The sequence below is a fragment of the Strongylocentrotus purpuratus genome, unplaced genomic scaffold (assembly GCF_000002235.5).
Source record: "Strongylocentrotus purpuratus isolate Spur 01 unplaced genomic scaffold, Spur_5.0 spur5_scaffold_12, whole genome shotgun sequence".
Classification (NCBI taxonomy): domain Eukaryota; kingdom Metazoa; phylum Echinodermata; class Echinoidea; order Camarodonta; family Strongylocentrotidae; genus Strongylocentrotus; species Strongylocentrotus purpuratus.
Window position 1 is genome coordinate 4,063,579 of NW_022145597.1, and position 12,525 is coordinate 4,076,103.

The 12,525-nt window shown below is 34.7% G+C and overlaps 1 protein-coding gene across 2 annotated transcripts in view; it reads right to left on the reverse strand.

Moving 5' to 3' along the window:
* LOC587456 (beta-arrestin-1) overlaps positions 1-12,525 on the reverse strand; it is a 48,290-nt gene that overhangs the window by 16,926 nt on the left and 18,839 nt on the right. For both annotated transcript variants that reach the window (XM_011683962.2, XM_030981631.1), the window contains exons 2-7: positions 11,565-11,595; positions 5,729-5,789; positions 4,382-4,623; positions 3,488-3,587; positions 1,570-1,733; positions 664-821 (exon numbers count right to left, since the gene is read on the reverse strand). In XM_011683962.2, the coding sequence (XP_011682264.1) occupies positions 664-821; positions 1,570-1,733; positions 3,488-3,587; positions 4,382-4,623; positions 5,729-5,789; positions 11,565-11,595 (756 nt within the window). The remainder of the gene's footprint in view (positions 1-663; positions 822-1,569; positions 1,734-3,487; positions 3,588-4,381; positions 4,624-5,728; positions 5,790-11,564; positions 11,596-12,525) is intronic.

Consider the following 12,525-nt stretch of genomic DNA (forward strand, 5'->3'; position numbering starts at 1 on the left):
CTCGATTTCAACCACGACAACGATCATAGAGTATTGTAAACTCGCACATGCTTCCAATACATGTATGTTCATTTGAACAAAATTCATGACCCCATACCAAAACTTTGTAATACCTTTAAAGATACTATATCCCTTTTGCAGCCAACATCAAATTCTGTAGAACTTTGCTGGAATTATGAACATTTTTGTATGTCCTATTTGTGAAATTTGAATGTTAGCAGTGTCCTAATATTCAAATTATGCAAAGAAACCAGTTTACTTGCTAATCACTGTCAGACACTATTGAGTAACTGACTGGCTTTTTTCTTCTTTAGTAATAATATACATAAAATAAGCTGTAAAGGGTACATGAGCATTTTTTTACATCAATAACCCACTTCTTGTAATGGCCCAAATTAAACTGATTGAATCTTTGCGCAGCATAAAACGTACCCCCATTCGGTACGATATTGGAAAATCAGACTATTACTTACTGGCTCTATAGCTCTTAAGTTGATCCAACAACTAATAGTCATAATTATTTTCCCAGTTAAAGACATTTTCAAGCCCCCTTTTTTTAGGGAAGTTTTGAATTAGTATTATCTTTCAAATGCCATTGGAATTTAACCTTTTCTTTTTGGGGCCTGCAAATGGGACATAGTACCTTTAAGGTTTGTGACTTACTCTGTTTCCATTACAGCTACTGGGCATTTGTACTGTGCGGTTGAGAAGAGGCAGATGTCTGCGTACTGCCGGACCGACACCCTAATCTTCTTCACCGTTCGGTTTGAATTGTTGGCTATGGTGACGTTAACCTCAATGCTTTCTCCATGGTAGTACATCTAGGCAAACAGAAAAACAAATTAACACATGATTATGTTACAATTCATGTAATTTCCACACCTCTTTAACACCATTTTGATAATTTCAAAACTTCCCCCAGGTATCGTATAATTTTTAAATGACATTAATAGAGAATATACCTGAACTAAATTTCCATGCTAACATTATTTAAAATAACATGGACATGGAGGTACAGTGTCAGAGTTACCAAACATGTTACATCACTCCTGTATTATTCAAACTGTAAGTGTGAAAGGTTGATTTTTACTGGGTTAATAGTTTTTGAAGACATTAATAATAATAATAATAACAACATTACTTATAAAGCGCTTACCACCGAAGTTTCTAAGCACTATAAAGATTACAGTAATCAAGAATCCAAACAGTCAAAATTAAAAAATTAGTGATTAAGAATTTAATTTGATTTTTAAAATGTTGTTGTTGTTATTATTACTATTACTATTTTGCCGGGTAAACATTTAATGAATTTCCAGAATGGATAGTAGCCCGTAATTCTGTGCCCTACCATTATGTCCGCTCTACACTTCTCTGATCAATCCATTCTTGCTGCACCTACCCAGGCATATATGCAGTGTGTACAGCAAGACACCTTACAGTCCTTTTTTAATTTAAAAGAAATTAAAACTACGGAAATCCATGCAGGATCCACGGAAATTGATGGATGTGCGGTCTAATCTGATGCCTGGATATCATAATCAAATTGTGACTGTAGTAAAGTTTGTGCACCTCTTTGTCAAGTGTTGCCTCTAGATGAAGAGCTCCTGGGCTAACTACAAAGTCTTTCTGTGCTTCAGCTGTGGGTTGTGGGCCTGGGACATCAGGGGCATAGGTGACCTTCCTGATGGCAAGCCGAACAGAGTTCCTCTTGTGGGGTTTCTCATCCATCGTTTCTACAAGAGGCAAAGTATATTCACCAGGGGGGTGTTTCACAAAGATTCCAAGTTGAACTTATCTCTAAGTTGGACTTAAAATTTATGGAAAGCCGTTAGCATCTTTGAAAATATTTGTAGAAGTTATTTCAAAAGGCATAAATGTTAATTTAAATCATTCATATTTTCTATTATCATGGAAGATTTCATGTTCTTGATGTGGAATTTATGAAAAGTCTAAAATACTTGAATTTTTGCTTTAGAATATATTTCATTTTAAGGCTACAAATGGCTCTCCATAATATTTAAGTCCAACTTAGAGTTAAGTTTGACTTAGAATCTTTGTGAAACACCCCCTGGCGTATAAATAATCATTTTGAATCGTTGGGACTATTTAAAATCTATTATCACAACCATAGGATGAGATTTTAATCCCTTCAGGTGGCACCAAGTCGACAAACATTCACAAATACCTTGCAATGAGACAACATTTCTATCATTATGAATGTGATGAATGTTTTCGTTACTCAACCTGTAACAAACATCCTTACTTTTGATTCTAAATGTCAAGAACCAAATTTTGAATTCATGAAGAAAATTAGCTTTCCTTTGTTCAGAATGTTGTTTGCAATATAGCTACACTCTCCACAGGAAAAGTGTTGGTGAATTGTGAGATTTGTCAGTAAACTCAATAATTCTGCATTGCTATAGAAAGCGCACTCTATTTTTTCTTCTTGATGAGTGGTTAAACTGACAAATAACAATCGCATTCTACAGATATAACACTAACATGAGAGTAGATCACAACGTGCAATGTAAAAGTACACTGTTATCTGGATGTGCAAATACTAAATGTCTGATGCACCCACCATTATAACTAGTAACAACTTACACCAACCCTTGGCAGTCGTTTTCAGGGTATAGTGGTTCATACATATACTTGACGTTTTAATCAATATATGGGGCTTGGTACGAATTATCAGTCATCGCATCCGGTTGGGTGGTCGCTTTACATGACCTTTCATAAAACGAAAACGGAAGATCATATGAAGATGCACGTTGAGGACGCGACCTTCCGTCGATCTGGCGTGGGGTTTTCACAAAGTCTCGGGTAAATTGGAGCAGACCATTTGTAGAGGATAGGGGGTTTATTTCACAAACATTATCCCCGGCATCTTGTGAATAACGGGCTATATTTTCACAAAAGTTTGGGTAACATGATCACTTGACCCAACGTAATGACCCAATGATTTGAAATGAGCCAGATATTGGGGGTTTGTATCCCTGTCTTTTAAAAAGGTATGGTTTCTAGTTCTGTATCTCAAGCCAGTGCATAAGGGTAAACAGAAGGATTTATTCCTTCAAAGGTACCTGCACGGGTGTTAGCTGCAGATCCAAATCCAGTGTTGTAAATGTTATAAGATGATGACGTGGATCCTAATTTTGCCTAAGACGTAATTTTGATAATGACCGGTCATTATCAAATGCTAATGACCGGTCGTTAGTAAAATCATGTTATAAAACATTTTATAAAACAATTAAAACATGATCTTATTTAACATATCATTTTGTTCAGGCATTAGTAAAATGACCCACACAAACAATCCAAACACCCTCAGCGTGTTAGACTGTTCCAAAGGTACCTTGTGTGGGTAATTCTTACTAATGCCCTCACTGCTGTGTATTATTTGTATGCTAATTAATGCATTTAGAGAACAAAAAAGTTGTTGAATTATGAAGTAAAGTGTACTTTAAGAAAGCAGTATCATTATTACCTGCAACATAAGTTTTGAGTTCGTAATCTACACCGCATGGTTTGCCTGTATCACCTGGTGCAGGCTGCAGCGTGACCGATGAAGGAGAATTGATTGGCAGCTGTGTATGACAGGAAAGTCAACATTATTAATTGGTTAGGAACAGACAATTAATGGATTAGCCAAATGCACAATCAACTTGGTAAATGGAAGGAAAAAAAAGACATGGGAAGAAAAAAAAGACATGGGAGGAAATTCAATAGTCATTTGTAGATTTCTTTTAAACATGATTATTATTTAATTTTGCATTTTTTCTGTTCCATATATGTTTTCGTAACATTAATATAAATCAAGTAATCAAGTTCATTGTTGGTAAATTCAATTCAATTCAAATGAATGTAAATGTGCTGATCAAAGATGTAATACATTGATATTGGGTGACTGTAAAATCAGAGTCTCCAAAAACTTTGCCCTGTGGACAGAGGAGATTAACATATTCTATAGAGATCATTATCAATTGCTTGATAAGTGTATTTATATCTAAGATAGCTTGGCCGAATGGCATGAAAAGATGCATCTAGAATGCAAAATGATTAAATTATAGAAAATTAAAAATGTTATGACATAGATGTAGAACCACAAAGTACCTATACAATCTACAACTTTGATTAGGCAAAATTAAAATATGAAAAAATGTCATATAGTTATTTCAAATTACAACTTTTGAATCACAATTATTACCATCAACTATGCCTTCCACCTTGCAAATGTGTGACAATTAAAGCAATTACAACAATCCTGGAAACAATCATATAATAACAATCTTTTTATTGCTGTAAATAAAAAAAAAAAAAGAAGCTCCTGTAGACCTAAACAGAACTACAGTAATCTCCTCTCTTGGGTGTGATAACGTACTTCAAAGTAGAAGGGATACGCATTAGGGCCTAGCTTCTTGATGAGTCTCTCTTGAAGTCTGGTAAGTGGTCTCTGCTCATCGGATGGCTTAGGGTAGACCTGGACTGAAGCTAAGTACAGGTCCTTCCTGAAGGTCAGACCCAGGACATCCAGATCCTCCCGACCATAGCGGAATGCTGCTAGGACATGAGCGAAGACCTTCCTCTCCTTCAGGTAGTCTGGGTCTACTAACACAACTCCATCTGGAAGGCAAGTAAGATGACAACAATGTCACGTCTCAGCAGTGTTTCAAGACAATTAGTAACATACAGACCTGCCAACCTCTGGAGTTCAAAAACTGTATTCTTTAATCCCAAAAGTTGTATTACAGACAAAAGTTGTATTCTTAATAATAAACATGGACTGTTACGTGGATCAATGCCGCTTACAGTTCCTACATACAGGAAGAATCTTTTGTATGGATCATTGGTTGAATATTCATGATTTTGTCACGACTGGTGTGTTCAATGAACCGATGAACATCCCAAAATTGTTGATGTGAGATGCTTTGTAGGATACTTTGTAGGATACTTTACAGGACAGAATGGGGGGGGGGGGGAATTGTGTTTTTATTGAGCAAAATCGTACGGTCGTATTTGCATCTAAAAATCAAACAAAATATGACTAAATCGTACTGGTTGGCAGTTCTGAACATACTTACTCTTCTACTGATGATCATATCTATAGCATAGTCTTACTAATAGATTCTCAATGAATAGAAATTGAAAATTTTCATAAAGAAATTGCCTTTTAATAGCTGGCCTCTGTTAAAGAGGCATGTTCCCCGTATTCCAGAGGGCGTTCAAAATACGTACCCGCTGGCGGACAGTGCTAGCTGCCTATTGACACCAACAGAATACGGCTCTTACGCAGATAGCATGTTCCGAATGCCCGGACAATACCGATTATCGCATACATGTGCCGAAGTAATGCCAATCGCAGTTCGGCTCTAAGATTCGGCTGCTGTTTCGCCCACTTTCGTGACGTCGCAATCGTCAGCGAACAGCTGGCTTGGCGAAGGCAGGCCAGGCCGCGCGTACTTTGATTGACAGCTGTATGCAAATTAGAAGTCGATCTTCGGAACCAAGATTGCGATGACTAGAGCAGCGATAACTGCACTGGCGGGAACGTGCCACTTTAACATACAGGTAAAGCACTAATATAAACTTCCCCCAGATTTTGTCGATGTGTTTTTGGCCGTGCATGTATTATTTTTTTAAACCAATGCAAAACACATGCACAAGTCCATACATGCAAGGAGATTTGAGGTAACTCATTGTACTATTTCTGAATAATCTTACAACTTACCAATTGGATCGATGTGCGTTTGATGATCGACAAAATCTCTTTTGCCAAGATATGTTGTGATCTGAAAATAAAGGAGGAGGCAAGCAATTTGAATCAGTACACTAATGAACTAAGGTCATCTTTTATTCTCTCCCCTGGCAAATAAAGGCATTGCACAAAGAATATTCCTTCTCTTCCCCCCTCCCTCTTTCTCTCTCTCTCTCTCTCTCTCTCTCTTTCTCACTGTCCCTTTCTTTTAAATTGTTTTTCAAAAGAAACTGGCTAAAATCATTCTGAATAATTAATATAAATGTACTTTTTTTAATAACAAGCTTGCTTGGCCTTGTGAATTAAAACATTTGTTGAAAAAATACTAAACTGACAAAAACAAAAACAGCTTTGTCCTTGACAAATTTTAATTCTAATTTGCTAATTACTGCCTAATTACTCATTTTCATTAAATCGATTGTGCAGAAAATTAATGAGAAAATTGACCGTGATGGCCATTTGATAATTGTTATACTTTACAAAATTTGACCTCATTAAAATATATCAATCATCCAGACATGAAAATTAAAATGAAAGGAAAGCTGATTGTATACAAGGTGCCTCTCTAAAACCATAGCTGTATGGAACTTTATTAATGTGTTTTCATTATATATTTGTTTGTAATTTGCTTGTTATACTTTGCTGATCAATGCAAACATCTAATTATCTGCATGATGAGCAATAGGACCTTCTTGTAATGTCACCATTATGTTATGCACATGCAAATGATATACAGTAGGCTTGCAAATGATTTCATTCACCTGTTACAAATAAATGTCAAATCTCAATAATCTGAATTCAAATTGCATACATTTTTTGTTGCTAGGTAAGACAAACATTATGGCTTGCCCTACTTCTTACATATATATATAATATACGCAATTTGTATTCTGACTATTGAAATACAATTATTCCTAATAGGTGAATGAAATAAATCATATCATGGGACTTAAGTAAAAATGTGGTTACATTACGAAAATGGCCCACTTAGAACTGTTTTAGTTATTTTCCTGGATTTCATTTACAAGCAATGGAGATTACCTCTAAGCACTCAGAATACATTATAAAATCTAAATTTAGGACAAGGTCATATCAGGTCAATTCTACAGATCAATCATCAAGATCAAGGTGTTCTTAATGGTAAAATCACAACAAATCGTTGCATTAGAAAGACAGAATGATTTGCAGTAAGTGGAACCAGGAAGTGTTATCTCCCCCAACCAACAATTCAGGGTTATTAATTAAGCTTAGCCCATTTTGCTCTCAAATTGAACTTTTACCAAGGTGTACAGAATTAAGATTCCAAATTAGAAAAAAAAAAACGTTTTCTTGCCAGGGTCAGGCAAATAGAAATGTATTTATATTCAAATGAGGAAACGAAAAGGCAAGACTTTAAAAATAATACTGGGTAAAAAAAAAAAATAATGGGAAAAGCAAAAAAAAAATAATGTGAAAAGCAAAAAAAAAGTTAAGTGCAGCTGAAGATACATGTACATGTACCTATGTATTTGTCTACTATTTCATAAAAAAAACTATTTCGGTTCGATAAGCGGCAGGTTATTTTTAGAACTTATTCTTTGTCATTGCTGTGCCTACACAGCCTTGACTGAAGGTTTTTTAATAATAATATGATCATGAATTCAGATCATTGTTATCATACTTCAGTGGTATGTTTGTTATGTTTGCTCAAAACTATATTCAGGATCATTGATCATTTATTATTTATTATGATTATGAATTTGCATTTCTTTCATAATTTGCTCTTAATAAGGGTCATGTAAACTACAGACAAGTATTGTGAGAGAAAGAGCAAGTGAACTGAATTTTAAAAAATTGTTTTAACTGAAAATGATTCATCAAGTTTTTCTTTCCTAAATCCATACACTGCTGCCCATAGAGTTGGAATAAACTTTTCTTTCTTCTTTTCATGAAATTATTTTGACAGTATGATTTATTCTTGATGGATAAAGTTCTATCTTCTCCTAACGTCATAGATCAATCATAGATCAATCTCGATGACTCTTAAGAATGATCCATAGAGTTCTGCAAAGATCAGAAGATATCAACTTCACCAATCAAGAATAAATCATATTGTCACAATCGTTTAAAATAAAAGAGGTTAAAGATTTTTTTTTCTTAACTTTATGAGCAACAGTGTATTGTATTTCTTAAGAGACCTGGGAAGTCTATTTTACATGATCAAAGCAAAATGAAAATTCAACCATGTCAATATGCTTAATAATACTTTTAAAACCCTTCTGGCTTGAAAATGTGAATGGGTGATAGGTCAGTGAATCTTAATCTCTGGTTACTTCCTGATATGCCTTGTAATGTAACGTAAACCTGACACTACCAGCCTTGTTTGTGGTTTCCCTTTACATGGTACCCAAGACAGTGAATGAATACCGGTGATTTGAAAGAAGAGATATCATTTTACACACCATACTTTGTAAGCTCTTTGACCCATCTTCAACAAAGAGCGTAATATTAGACAATATGGAGTAGTACAGACAAGTAGCAAGGGTACATGTACAGGTGTGTAGTTAGTCTCAATGCTTGAACAGCCCTTGGTCCCTATACTGTATATCGAGATACATCTACCGGTAGTTTGCATTATATATAGTCCAGAGCTGCCATTAACCCCCAGAACAGAAAATCAGTAATTATAAGGCTCAAAATCAGTAATTTTTGGGGAAAATCAGTAATTTCCTATGCGGCGCCATGAATCTAAACTTAAATTTTTGGTGATTTTACTCCCACAAAGTTGCTAAATATTGATTTTAAGGTCATTACAACACATAAGTTTACGATGAAAAATTGGCTTCTATTAAGAGAATACTTGATACTTTTCCATCTTTCTCATACATTTTTGTTTGTTTGGTAATCCGTAATTTTTAGACAACATTCCGTACTGCCGTAATGGTTGTTAATTTCCGTACTTATTACGGGAAATCCGTACTAGTTAGCAGCTCTGATAGTCTACATGTACATGTACATACATGTATATACACATGGGCCCGAATTCACAAAGGAGGTTTAAATTATGGTTTGAATCTTCATTTACACAATAAAATGAGCCTAAAATGAGCCTGACACAGTCAGAGGTTCAATATTACATGCGCACAAGGCAAGGTAGTACGTGTATGCTTAATTTGCGCTTATTTTAAACCATGGGTTATGTAAAATTGCCTTTAAAATGAAAATGAAGATTTAAACCATGGTTACATTTTAACCTCCTTTGTGAATTCAAGGTCATGTACAGTGCAGTTGGGTCAATATAGAGTTTGACCCTGAAAATGGCAACAAAAGGTTTTTTCAACAGTTTCTGGTAGTTTCATTTTTTCTATCAAAAATATGAAAATACAGTGAAGAAAGGCATCACCACCTAACTTGCTTCTGTACATGTATGTGTAATAGATTTCTGAAGTAAAATATTGATTGACTGCTACATGTAATCTTTCTACTGAAAGAACCCTCATTACTATTCAAGGGGGAAAAATGTACAAGGTAGATTTACATGTATAGTGCCAACCAACAGGAGTTATTAACTGAAAATTGAAAATAGCTCTCTCCCTCTCTCGCTATTTTTCTTTTTCTCTCTCTACCACCCCCCCCCCAAAAAAAAATTATATAGTCCAAAGAATACCATTGTCTACTTTGATGCTACACCTGTCATGTATTATATTATGCTTCCTATAGTTGCTATTCAATCAGGAGAAATTCTTCTTTTCAGAAACTGTACCACACTAGCAGCTATTGCTTTGTGTATTATTTGCCAACTTTTGCTACACCTGTACTTGAGTGCAATAATGCATTTGGCAAAATGTCAGACATGAGATACTTTGAGGATGTATTTTTGGAACTGAAAATGAAAGAAGGAAATAAAATAAAAGGAAGTTTGGTGTACAAATTGCAAACTTATGACAACATGTACACAAAGTAAAACCACCACTAAATGAAAATTCAATTTGTGTTTTTTAATCAACTATAGATATTTTCATTACCCTTTGGGCCTATGACATAAATTTCAAACAAATGCATTCTTGGAATGGTGGTGGTTATTTTACCTGACTGCTAAGAAAGCATTAATGCTTGTAAGTAAGCAACCAGACAGCCGACGGCTTTAGGTCCTCTCCGAGGGACCTGGTGATGAGAATTAATGCCTTACCAAAGGGCATTAGTGCATCGCCTTGGTTTCGAACCCGGGTCACCGGATTACGAGACCACTGCTCTACCGACTGAGCTATCGCGCCTCCTCTTGAAGTAAGTGGGTTCACTATACTTTGGTATGTATCTTTATGAAGTTAAGGTATCATTAGAATGACTTAAATTTCCTTGTTTCACTGCTATATCACTTCCAAAGTAAATAATGCTATCTATCTTCCCCAAACAATCCCCATAATGAAAAGACTCATAGTTACAATTATTTTCAATTATAAAACGGTAAAAAAACACCACACCGTCGTACTTGAAGAGCTCTCGGAACACTGCCCAGATTTGTGACGTCACCCAAGGACCCGAATTAGCATAAGCAGATGATGTCCCATAACAATTAACAATGCCTGCTTTGTCATCTCTTCTTCACTTATTTCTCTCACTTCACCGGGAGTGTCATAACTATTTGATCTGTTGCTTCACTCTAATTTGGACATGGTTTTATTTTGATGATAAAATGTAATGTTATAACTAATAAAGGAATCCTGTGTAGCTTTACTTTGGATTGTAAAGAAGCATCATGTACATTCTGATGCATACCCCAAGGCATACATGTGCAATGCTTCAATCGGGAATAAACACCATCCATTCTAATTATTCGGAGGGCTTTACAATGGGCTTTACAAATCAAAAATGGGGTGATATTTCAGTGGGTTTTTTCAAATTTAATTGATCATTTATCCTGGCCTGGATTTTTTTAAGCAAAGGATTTGACCTATCAGCATCAGCATCACTTCTCTTTTGAAAAAGTGTGAAATAATATGTTCATGTTTGAAATCAATCAAAATTATTATCAATAATGATTGCACTGAAAATATATAAGTTATAGGACATTCGTCTACTAAGCAGGATTGGTCCCTGATGTGACGTCATCAAAACATTGTTAATTGTTAAATTGTCTGCCGAAGCGCTCCTATATCTCAGATCCTGAGAGGTGCTTTTATTTGTCTCAATTTTTTTATTGTCCAATATGCAGTTGACCTACAACTTATACGATCGTCATCTGTATTAAAGCTTCCTGGTTTCTAGTGATACATTATTGGCCATATTTGTGATTTTTAATGAATGTCTCCATTAAATCTAGCTTCATGTACATGTATATACATCATACATGTTTATTTATATAAGGCACATGTACATGTAGATAACTTCTAATTTCTTCAGAAATAGCAACAACATACATGTACATGTACATGTGTCTGTATGCCTTCATATTTGTTTAACCTCTGCAGTCTGTGCATGCTATTAAGAATAGGAAAAACTGAACTAGGAAATAAGTTGTTATCAATGTTATTGAATGTGGAAGTAAACATGAAGATTAAGCTTTTAAAGGTACAGTATAGCTCAACTTTAAAAAAAAATCAAATCCTCTTTAATGTACATGTACATGTAATCAAAGATTTAAAAAAAGTAATATGTAGTTTATTTGTATGGGCACCCAATCTGCAAGAAATTACATGTACAAGTTTATTGCTTTTAAGTTTTACCATTGTTGTATATATTGTATGTTAAACAATACTCACAATTTTATAATTTTTTAACAGAAAATACAATAGGCTTGACAGAGGAAATTGGAAGCAAAGGATGGTCTTACCTTGCCATTAGGGCTTGATTTCTTGAATACTCTGTAAAGAAGATGAAAAGAGAAAAAAGATTGATAATGTTATTTACTGTTTGGCAATGTGTTGTCATGGTCTACATCAGGTGATACTAGCACAAACGACACAATGAGATTTACATAGTACTTTCATTAATAAATGATGATAATGATGGGATTACATTTTAATATTAGTGATAACATAACAGTGATAATAATTATAATGATTATAATAATAATAATTATAATGATAGTTATTTTCATCATCATCATCATCATCATCATCATCACCATCATCATCATCATCATTATGACCATCATCACCATCGTCATCATCATCATCATCATCATCATCATCATCATCATCATCAGAATAATCATTTAAAAACATGAGATATCTGAGGAGATCATACAAGGAAATGTATGAGAAAAAAAAAAGAGTTGTTTTCTTTTCTGATTATCAAATCACTCCAGAAACGAAGGAGGCAATTATACTGGGCAAGGTCAGTTTCTCATTTTGAAGAAGGAAAAAAAAAAAACAGGGAAAGTTGACTACAATACTTCTAGTGAAATTGTATTTTGAGAGAAGAAGCTAGATACTCTGGATTACGAGATTGTTTGACAGGTACTGTTTCCCATTCAAGAGAAGTAGGTCGTTTCATCTGCTGAGACACAGGAATGAGTTAACTTTCTGTTTCTCAACAAACGAATTATGCATATTAAATTTTATCTATCTTAAACTGCTTTAGTATTTTTCAACTCATGGATTCAAAATAGGATTCACTGTACTATTGAATGCCACTGTGAGTGATTTACAATGTACATGTACATGTATGTAAATGGAGGGGGGGGGGGGGGGGGGGGGGGGGGGGGACGTCCACAATTTTTTCAATTTTTTTTTTAAAACAAGAAATGCATTTCTGTATCTGTTTTGATTGATGTTCAAGGTTTTTCAAAC